Source organism: Coffea arabica, chromosome 8e, assembly GCF_036785885.1.
Source record: "Coffea arabica cultivar ET-39 chromosome 8e, Coffea Arabica ET-39 HiFi, whole genome shotgun sequence".
Taxonomy (NCBI): Eukaryota; Viridiplantae; Streptophyta; class Magnoliopsida; order Gentianales; family Rubiaceae; genus Coffea; species Coffea arabica.
The window spans coordinates 46,434,255-46,446,184 of NC_092324.1; the positions used below are offsets into that span (position 1 = coordinate 46,434,255).

Consider the following 11,930-nt stretch of genomic DNA (forward strand, 5'->3'; position numbering starts at 1 on the left):
ATTTATAATTTATACATTTATAATAATATACACTTATACATTTATAAATATATTTATATTATGTATTATATATAATATAATACATTTATATATTTTTATATGAATATATAAATATATTTATTTATAAATATCTATAAATGTATTATAAATGCATAAATGTATATTTATATAAAAATATAAAAATTATAATATTCTAAAAATACTCAAAAATATGTTTCAAAAATACCTCTAAAAATAATCCAAAAAAATCTACAGTAAAAGTTTTTCATATAGTTTTTGAAAAACAACCCAAAAAACAACTAATCCAAACGGACTTGTTTTTCAGATTCAAAATGTTACAGTGGTGTTTTTGAAAAACAAACCCAAAAACAGCTAATCCAAACGGAGCCGTAGTTTTTCATTAAGTAAACTCATAAATATTAGTTGGGGACTATGCAATAGGAGTTGGGGACTATGGTTCAACGCTTGATTAATGACTAGCCACTAATTTCACTAGGTAGTTGGGCAAATTTGCGTTTGCTTAAATTAATATTTATGAGTTTACTTAATGAAAAACTACGCTTTGCTAACAATAGACACGGTATTGATAATACGCGCTTCGCGCGAAGTGGAGTCTGCCGAATAACTAAAAGGAAAACTATGTGCGCAAAAACAAGAGGAACAAAGTGGACGCTTAAATGAATAATCTATTTTTTTTAAAAAAATATTTTTTTTGACATAATGCCCACAAAGTTATGAAAAAGAGAATTTAGACATCGAAAACTGACTATTCACCATAAATCTGACTAGTTAGGTTAGATTTTTTGCATGTTATTGACAATAATATATGTTGACTAATTATTAAGTATAATCATTCGTTCTATCTAGTGGCAGAGCCATGTTGAGGCGAGGGGTGGAATTGTAACCCCTTAATTTTCTAAAAACTTTAGTATAGTCTATAAAAATTTTACAAATTATAATATAGTTTCACTCTTACCCTCCCTGAATTTTGGTAGTGTTCCCTTTAACCTCAATAATTACCAAAGGCTGGTGGCCACCACCTAGCCTTTAACGCTTTGGTGGAGTGGGAAGCAAGGGTTTGAACCTTGCCTCCCACCAAAATGCCACATTGTATGGTTTTTTTTAAAAAAAAAAATTCAGTCCGGTGATGGACGCACCCATCTGATTCGATGATGGTTCTGTTCTCATCCATTCCCCGTAGGTCCAGTTGGGCCTTCCCCTAGTTAGATTAGGATAGAGTAGAAGGAGGGATGACGATTGACAAAAAAAAAAATGATAAATAAAAAAAAAACAAAAAAAAAACCTCATAATTACCTTCCAAAATTGTTAAAATCTTTTACAATTGTCATCTCTATTTCCACAATGGTGAACATTGAACTAAACTATATTACATGATGTTATTTTTTTCCTTTCCATTAAGTGTAATTTGTTTTTTGTAAGCAAATGGTATTTATTTAATATTAACTTTTTTTACACGTCCATTTATATGAATTACAAGTCCACGAAACATTCATTTAACAATTCAATTGTGTATAAATTATCTGCCAATTGTATATATTAATTAGAATATACATCTTATATTCTTACTCATAATTTTATACCATTGAATGAGTTGAAAAATAATGAATTTATGATAGCATGTTTACTATAACAAATATTTCAGAAATCTACAATCCAACACTTTGTAAATTTAAGCTAATATTATTGCACTCCCTGAATAGAGGCCTTTGCCTCCGCCACTGATTCTATCAACAAAATTATCGACTTTTGTAGATTAGAAAGAATAAAAGAATTGTACAACTTCGTATTGGACGACAAACCATTCTCAAGCATTGTCCCTCGTGTTTTAAGCTCCAATCTAAATAACAGACAGATTATAATAAAAAAAAAATTGAACTGTGCTCTGTGTTATGCCCATTTAAATAAAAACACACATATAATAGAAGAAACGCAAATAATACGTCAAGTCATCGTTTATATTCGAGTAATCTCGATATTTGGTTAAGGAAAAGTTTACAAACTGAGCTTATGCGTCTAACATAATTAAACTGCACTTTGGTGAAGAATATATTCGGCTGCTAAATAATAATATGCATTAGCTCAAAAAATTAATACTTCAAATAATTATGATGTCCCCATTTATTTAAAGTGCATTCAACTTATTAAATTTCCATCCGTAATTGTTTTGGCTGCGCATCACACATTTGTTGTTCCTATAATTCATGCATTGAAATGAAAACCAAAATCTAGTTTTTTTTTTTCTTTCTCTGTAACACTTGCTGTACTTTTTCGTTTTCTTTTTCTTTTTCCTTCTTTCCGATGGGATAATTTATTGATCTTAGAAATGAAAAAGCTCATAGTATTATATCCTAGGAATTTTTTAAAATGATTTTCAATGTAAATTTTCTTTAATACTAGGAGAATTGAATGTATATCACTTAAGATTTATTGAAATTTGAAATTTTGTTTTGAAAAAATGGTTTATAACATCCCTCACATTTTGTAAAATGACTTTTTTTATCTCTCATTTTTAAAAGTTTAATTTACATCTCTTATAAATTTACATTGGTCAAATTTAGTTCCTATCTACGTTTTTGACTAGTTTTCTGTCGGAATCCACCATGTGCATAACACGTGATCAAGTTATAATTCATTTTGTAAAATGTGATGGACAAAAAAATTCATTTTATGAAATGTGAAAACTATAAACCAAATTATATAAAATATGATTTTCACACTTTTGTGCCTAAAAAATTGATCATGTGCAAGGTATGTGGTGGATTCCGATAAAAAATTAATCAGAAATCTAGATAAGGATCAAATTTGATCAATGTGAATTTGTAAGGGACGTAAAATTATACTTTGAAAAGTGATGAACGAAAAAAATTATTTTATAAAATGTGAGGGAAGTTTTGAACGATTTTCCTTTTTATTTTTACACATTTGACATACGTCAGGCTTGTTAGTGTTTTGTCCTAATAATTTAGGAAACACCCTATATTCTATCCAAGTCAATTCTACTTTGTATATTCAATGATTAGATATAAGTACAGTAACTCAGACGAATAATTTAAGGATCAATCTTTTATTTAACGTTTATGTGCCCCCACCATGCCAAACAATTGCTATTTTCTTCTTCTCCTCCTTGTAGAAAATTTTAGCAACACGAAAATTTCCATGAGTGAAATCAATGTCGGATCAAGAAACAGAATTCAAGGGTAGTCAATAATAGACCACGGGATTTTAATCAATTTGACTAATCTACCAATCAGCTCAAAAGTCTCCTAAATTTCCAGTTAGCTGCCACTTGCTTGTCGCGGACCCCTGGTGTGAGACACACCGTTGTTTGTCTTCAGGCCACTGAATTCTTTGACCGTGGAAAAGGCCATTCTCTATGTTGTGCAGTTGTCAATTAATCTGGGGCCTGAATCTGATCCTTTCTAGACTAATCAGGCTGGAAATCTAATTGTGTAACCTCTGAGTGTAATCTAATTGTGCGTGTGTGTTGGTTTCTATCGTTTGACAGAAAAAAAAAATCAGGCTGGAAAATATAAAATCTACAGTACTAAGAGATAGAAATAAGAGGAAATTATTTGGATGACCACTAAACTTTTAGAATTGTTGAGTTTTAATCACTGAATTATTAAAAGTCTAGTTTTGATCACTGAATTATCTAAAGTTTAAATTTCACGTCATTCTGTCAAATTTAATCGTTAAATATGCTCCCTTCTTTTGTCTCGTGAATCGTACGAATACTCAAATCTGTAATGTTTAACGATTAAATCTAACGGAATGGCTCGATATTTAAACTTTAGATAGTTTAATGATTAAAACTAGACTTTTAATAGTTCAATGGTCAAAATTCAACGATTCTAAAAGTTTGGTGGTCATCCAAATAATTTGCTATAGAAATAATGCCCTAGAACTTAAGGGTTCTGGGTTCAAATTGTCCTTCTTCCTCTCATTTATTGTTTCTTAAGTCCCACTCAGTTCTTGATAAGAAAAAAATGATAAAAATAATAATACACCATTTGTTTACATGTCATGATTTAAAACAATTATATGGAGTTTACATTGCACAGTTTCCTTTGAACTCCTCATGCACATCAACTTCAAGCATTTCATGGCCAGAATTTGAGGTTTTCCATTACCAATGATAGTTTTCAGTTTTGTTCAATTCTAATTAGGGATGATAGGAGAAGTTTTATGTGGTTTTCAAAATATTGCCGAAAGAGTGGCATGCTAAATATAATTTCAAGCTTTTACAAATCTTTTTCTTCAAACTTTATGAATAGTCAAGCACTGTTTCAGGGTTAACAACATGGTTAATAAGAAACGGAAAAGAGAATGAAAATTTTTAGAAGTTGAACCTTCATTTCATGACGAGTAACAAAACTCTTCAAGATTCATTATAATATTTAAGTCTTCTTTCTCCTTTCTTCAGAAATAGACAAATCTTTCTCCTTCATCTCTATGATTCTAAAATACTGCAGCTTTGAATGTCGTTATGCTTGCTTGTGGTATTGGGAGCAGTTGTGGACTTATGGTGGAATCTCTTTGATTACCTAAGAAATTATTAATTTCCTATGCGCTTAATCTGGTTATGAACTTCACTATCAATGCCTAAATTATGCATCATTGAAAGGAAAATTTTAACTTCTCCCTTGGCCTCAAATTGGCTTTGCTAGGCAGAAGCTTCTTATACGGATTCTGGCTGGAAGGAAAAAGGAAAGATACAAATGCACTGCCTGGTTCGTAGCCATGCAAGAGAGACTTCTAGTTATCATGTCTCGAGAGAATTTAGCGAGAGAAAGACAACATATGCGCATAAATTAGACGGCAACCAAAAACCACAAGAAAGAAACACATGAAAAGTAAGAGGAGTTACTATAAACTTGGGACTACGATCACGAAAGAGTTCTTAAAATCTTTTCTACAATCACATTTAGGGTTCGAATTATGTGTCTTTAACGGTTGAATTTATGTGCCTGAGAATGGAAAAGGGTGTAAAGAAGGATTGAAGGATTAAAAAAAGAAAACCTCAAAGTAAAATTCTCTTAGTTTTCGTAGAAAGATTGTTTGGGAAGATGAAATAACCCAATTTCCAACAAGAAGACCGTGATCTTCTTCTCGTGGCTTTTGGTGAAAGTGGTTGGAATTTGCATTTGATTTTGCTAGGAAGTTTGAAGACTCGTAGTGCAGATGCCGGCATCAGTCAGGAAGACTCCTAAATTTTGTTGCTCAAAATTAACAAATAAATCATTAAATAAATTAATTTTACATACACGGACAAGTTTGGATGTATTATAATTAATTTTAAGTTAAATTTTAAATTTATATTTTGCATAGATGACATACCTATATAACAATATTGTTATTAAATGTACAAGTCTTAAGTTGTGTTTGATAAAACTGAAATCAGAAAATTGAAAATTGAAATCTAAGTTCTAAATCCATTAAGCTATTGTATTAAATCTGATACATTTGAACGTATATTAGATTAAGTGATAAGCGAATAACTTGACACTTATTTTATTTTTGGAGCAAAATTTATCTAATAACTTCAGTGCCACTTAATTAATTTAAACGCATATGAACATGTTAAAATCAAGTTTCATCATTGAATTAGGTTATCAAACGGACTCTAATTGTGCATTTGATAAAACTAAAATCAAAAATAAAAAATAAAAAATCTGAACCAATTAAGTTATTGAATTATTAAGTATTAAATCTAATATATTTGAGTGCATATCATATTCATTGATAAGTAAATAGTTTATCACTTAATTTTGAAAGCAAGTTTTGCCTAAGAAATTCAGTGCCACTTAATTAATTCAGATGTTCAAATTTTTGTTATCAAACGGTTTGAATGTGTTAAGATCTGAATCCATTAAATTTAAGTGTTGAATTAGATTATCAAACAGAGCCTAAGTTATAAATTAGACAAAATCATCATTAAAGCTTCATAATATAAAAAAAAAAATCTTGCATAAATCTTATATACTCACAGTATATATATACTATCACAGTTGTATGTACGGACATATGAGTAAAATTTGGAATTCAAATGAGTTGTAATGCATTGACGGTGAAGATTAATCCAAAAATCTCATGCTAGAAAATAAGATTCCTAGCTTTCAAAGTACAACGGACCCACGTGAAATTATTTATTAGCTTAGTCCAACCCGTGTAAAAACCAAACTCTAAGCTCCGGCCCCCCATTATCACTTTCACTCCCAGTCTCCCACTAACTAATCAGTTTATTTTACTAACTTTGTTTAGGATTTGCTGACCGAACCAGTAAAACGTGTAATAATGAAACGGTCATATGTGGTCCAATGAATCATGATTAAACACAAGCTTCCTCTTCTCTTATTCACACCAATAAATCCCAGCAAACATTCAAGAGCTGGCCAAAGTTTCGAAATTTAACCGTTACTCCCACCAGTTCCCCCGGGAAAACTGACTAACAACACCTCAGCTTCCTCCTCCTCCACCACCATCGCCAACGGCCGGCGAGGAATCAAATGACTGAACTAACCTTGACATTCAGCAAAATACCACAGCTTCTTCTTCATTTCCTCCTAATTTCCCTACCCCTTTTGGTAAATTCGCAAGCGTCAGTTACTGAAAGAACGATTCTACTCAACCTCAAAGAGAAGTGGGGCAATCCAGGAACCCTCCAGTCATGGAACTCCACCTCCTCCCCATGCAGCTGGCGAGAAATTAATTGCTCCGGCGGTGGCACGGTCACCGGAATTCACCTCTCAGATAAAAGCATATCCGGAGCAATCCCAGACTTTATTTGCAACCTCAAAAACCTCGCTTCTATTGTTCTTGCTAATAACTTGATCTTCCAAACCTTCCCAACATCTTTGTACGAGTGCTCAAAACTTCAATACTTAGACCTCTCTCAGAACATCTTCGTCGGGGACCTTCCACCAGACATCAACCGCCTCCAGAAACTTCAGTACCTTGATATCAGCGGCAACAACTTCACCGGAGACATCCCACCGGCCATCGGCAACTTGACAGAGTTAAAGACTCTGTTTTTGCATTCAAACTTGTTCAATGGCACATTTCCAGCTGAAATTGGGAACTTATCCAATCTTGAAGTCCTTGCGATGGCGTATAACCAGTTCTTGCCGGCGGCAATCCCACCAGAGTTCGGAAAGCTAAGCAAAGCTAAGTTCATTTGGATGGCGGGTACAAACTTGATTGGCCAAATTCCAGAGAGTTTTAGCAGCCTTACCAATCTTGAGCATTTGGATTTGGCTCTAAATGACATGGATGGCGGAATCCCAAGTGGGCTACTCTTGTTAAAGAACCTGAGCGTTGTTCTTTTGTATAGAAACTGGTTTTCGGGACCAATTCCATCGGTGATCGAGTCGTTGAATTTGACTCAAATGGATCTTTCCATTAATAGATTGACAGGAATCATACCTGCAGATGTTGGCAAGTTGCAGCAGTTGCAGTTTTTGATTCTGTATTCCAATCAGCTGGAGGGAGAAGTTCCCGCGAGTATTGGCCTACTTCCAGGCCTGATTAATTTTCGCATTTTCAATAACAAATTGAGTGGTGTTTTACCACCAGAATTAGGCCTTCATTCTAAACTTGAAGCTGTTGAAGTTTCTAATAACCAATTCACCGGGAATATACCGGAGAATTTGTGTGCAGGAGGGACTTTGTTTGGTGTGGTCGCCTACTCCAATAATCTAAATGGTGGCATACCAAAGTCGCTTGAAACTTGTGATACTTTGAGAACAATTCAGCTCCATTACAATGGGTTGTCGGGGGAGGTTCCAGCAGGCATTTGGACATTAAAGAACATGACAAGTGTGATGCTGAGTAATAACTCATTTTCAGGTGGGCTTCCGAGGATGGTAGCGTGGAGTTTGACTCGTGTGGAGATCGATGATAACAAGTTTTCTGGTCAAATTCCAGTCGAGATATCGTCTTGGGCGAAATTGACTGTGTTCAAGGCTGGCAACAATATGCTTTCAGGGCCTATTCCAGTTCAGCTGACTAACCTTTCTCAGCTCATCACGCTGACACTTGATGGGAATTATCTTTCCGGTGGACTTCCGTCACAAATAATATCCTGGATTTCTCTTACCAATTTGAATCTCTCAAGGAATGATCTTTCTGGTCCAATTCCATCTGCGATAGGTTCTTTACCTGACCTCCTTGATCTGGACTTATCAGAGAATCAACTTTCCGGTTCAATACCACCAGAATTAGGCAGTTTAAAACTCACCACTTTGAATTTGTCTTCCAATCGACTGGCTGGAAAAATTCCCAGTGAGTTTGATAACATGGCCTTTGAAAGGAGTTTCTTAAACAATTCCCATCTTTGTGCCATTAATTTGATCTCAAATTTACCAAGTTGTAATGTCAAATCACAGCGGTCTAACAAGTTGTCACCAAGAATTCTTGCGGTTGTTCTGGTGCTGGTAGTAATTGCATTCCTAGTTACTGCAGTGATGACCTTGTTTTGGAAGAAGAAGCAAAGATGTGATCTTGCAACATGGAAATTGACCTCATTCCAGAGACTAGATTTTACAGAGGAAAACATCTTGTCCTGTTTGACAGAAGGTAACATGATTGGGAGCGGTGGCTCAGGTAAGGTGTACAAAATCCCAGTGCACCGGCCAGGTGAGTATATTGCTGTTAAGAAAATCTGGAGTAGCAAGAAATTGGATCACAAGCATGAGAGTGAATTTCTTGCTGAGGTTCAGATACTGGGATCGATCAGACATTCTAATATAGTAAAGTTGTTGTGCTGTATTTCAAGTGAAGACTCAAAGCTTCTTGTATACGAGTACATGGAGAACCATAGTCTTGATAGATGGCTACATGGGAAGAAGAAAAAGCCATCTTCACTGACCACTCCAGTTCAAAACTTTGTCTTGACTTGGCCGATGAGGTTGAAAATCGCCTATGGAGCTGCTCAAGGCCTCTGCTACATGCACCATGACTGCAGTCCTCCAATTCTCCATCGAGACGTGAAGTCCAGCAATATCTTGTTGGATTCTGGCTTCGATGCAAAGATAGCTGATTTTGGTCTGGCCAAGCTCTTAGTAAAGAAAGATGAGCCTCTCACAATGTCTGCTGTTGCTGGCTCGTTTGGTTACATTGCCCCAGGTAAATAAATGAACTTAAAATACTTTTTAATCTCAAATCACTTAATCATGGGCACTGTTGACTAACTGGTGTGTTGCATGAATTGCAGAGTATGCCTATACAACAAAGGTGAATGAAAAGACTGATGTTTACAGCTTTGGAGTTGTCTTGTTGGAACTGGTGACTGGAAGAGAACCTAATGGTGGGGATGAGCATACAAGCCTTGTAGAATGGGCATGGAAGCATTATGGTGAAGGGAAACCTATAGCTGATGCTATAGACGAGGAGATCAGGGAGCAACGCTATCTGGAAGTGATGACTACTGTGCTCAGATTGGGGCTTGTATGCACCAACTCAATACCGAATTGTAGGCCTTCCATGAAAGAAATTCTGCAGATTCTCCATCGCTGCACCCCTCTAGAAGATAATGGAGGCCTGAAGGCAGGCTGCGACATTGCTCCTTTACTGGGCAGTGCCAAGTATCTTTCAAGCTACAAGTGCAGGTCTAAGAAGATAATGAATGAAGATGATGACAGCTTCAGCTGCGGTGTCTAAAAAACTCCTGACCCCTCAAGGAAGGGAAAAAAGAAGTGCTGAATGATTTAGTATCAATTGCTCAATCTTAGCAGCGCTATATGTTTTGAGTACTTCTATCAGTTTTAATTTCAAGAGAATTATTCAGAAAAATTATTAACTAGTTTTGGTTTGTAATAGAGTCTGACATGCTTCATAGTTATGCAGGGTTCTGTATAAAATGTAATACTATCATGTAAATTTTTTGGTGAAGGTTATGCATTTAGCAGTTTTAATCTTGATAGATGCCAATTCAATGTTCTTTGCTTTGCTTCACCAGTTGGTCATGTACAAGTAAACCAGAATATTCCGCCAAGCTTTGCATCCCTGATAACTTAGATAAGAACAATTCTGACCTCTGGGGAAAAATCAAAAGAGTCTTCAACAATATAAGGTGAGCAAGATCATTAGATTTTGACGGATACTAGTGTTAAGCGCACACCCAATGTGTGTGCAATTTAAAAATAATTAAATGAATTAATTTATACAAATTTTATTTTTCACATAAATACAGTTTATATAAATTTATTAAAGAACTGGTTTATAAGGTTATAGCAATTTAGTAGTTACAATATTTAGGGTGATTATAAGTAGATATGCTGGAAAAATGTGACCAAATAAGTAGGGTAAAAATTAGTTTCTTTTTAGAATAACATTTTGAAAGTTCAAAAAATGAGATAAAAAGTTTATACTAATTACCATTCCTTTGACTTTATATAGTATGTTGTATAGATATTTCATTATTCTATTAGGTACTAGCAGAGTTCCTTTTTTTTTTCACCTCATTTGGAAGATTGTTGAAGATGTGAACTTTTATTAGCTAAAATTGAGACTTCAAAAATTAAAGATATGAGTTCAATTCCTCCCTTCTACACCCTTCCCCTGCCTATAAAAGAAAAATAAAACGGTTGAAGGTTCATATCATTTTCTTCTCCTGCCTTTCCTAGTCATTCCTACAAAAATCCAATCCAAAAAGTGAACGGTTTATACATTTTAACAAAATATAAATTTATTTACTCAAAAAGTAAATCAATTTGCACCCAATTCAAACATGTATGATATATATAAAGGGAGGGGGGGACTTTTGGTGTGAACTAGGGCTACACGCGATCTGACCTGCTCGCGAGCCAATCACGAGCAATTCAAATTAAAACTCGACTCGAACTCGATCAATATCGAGCTCAAATCAAACTCGAATTGACCAAATTGAACTCGACCTCGGTCAACATCAAGTTTAACTAACTAAGTTAAACTCAAGTTCAAAAATACTTAGTTCGTTAGTTTGCGAGTCGACTAGATTTTATATTTTTATATTTTTATTTTAATAGTAAAATTATATATATATATATCCTAATAGTTTATTATTTGTTAAAAAAATTATTATTTTATTTATTTTTTTAAAATAAAATAATTATTTTTATTTTTTAAATTTCGACCTCGATCTCGACTAGACTCAAATTTGAGTTGTGGTCGAACTCGAACTTTGCATTAAGACCTGGTCGAGTTCGAGTTCGACCTCGAAATTGATAAAATTAAGTCGAAACTCAACTCAATTAGGTTAAAGTGCAACTCAACTCGACTCGTTTGTAACTATTTGGCAAGCAAGTTTTTAGTCAAGTTTGTTTGCTACAAATTTTTTAACAACTTTAGTTACAATAATCTCAAAAAACTTCTCAAAAATTTTAAATTATACACTTCATAATATCAAAAAATCTACACACTTTAAAAATTTTTTCTACAACTTCTACAGTAAGTTACAGTAAAGTTTAGATAAATATCTAAAAAACTCACTTGTCAAATGGGCATGTCATTATTTTCTTCTGCCTCGTATCATGACTACCCACTGCCAAATAACATTCTATTTGCACATTTGAATTAGGTGAACGTGAATTGTCTTTGTAGTTGCACACACACATTGACTGTGTCTCGAACAGTTTTAGATATTTGGATAGAATATTATTTGAAATATTATTTGGAATAATTACTGTAGTACTTTTTGTGACGTAATGTATGTGAGATAAAAAAGTGATTGGAAATATAAAAGGGTGGATTGAAAAATGTGTTTATAATGCAAGCGAAATATTATTTGAGATATTTTTGTTATCCAAACACTATCAGTATTTGTGAATCTCGTACATTGGTGTATAGTTACCATCGACCTAAAACTCCTCCATAAAATACAACAGCCGTAGATATGCAGCGGTAGCAGCTGGCTGGCTGAGGTTGCAATGTCC

At 34.0% G+C, this 11,930-nt stretch overlaps 1 protein-coding gene across 1 annotated transcript; it reads left to right on the plus strand.

Moving 5' to 3' along the window:
* The first annotated feature begins 6,324 nt into the window (after window positions 1-6,324).
* LOC113702681 (uncharacterized) lies at window positions 6,325-9,932 on the plus strand. The gene is made up of 2 exons (XM_027223800.2): window positions 6,325-9,144; window positions 9,233-9,932. The coding sequence occupies exons 1-2, from the start codon at window positions 6,528-6,530 to the stop codon at window positions 9,676-9,678; spliced, it is 3,063 nt and encodes a 1,020-aa protein (XP_027079601.1). The 5' UTR covers window positions 6,325-6,527; the 3' UTR covers window positions 9,679-9,932.
* The last annotated feature ends 1,998 nt before the right edge of the window (window positions 9,933-11,930 follow it).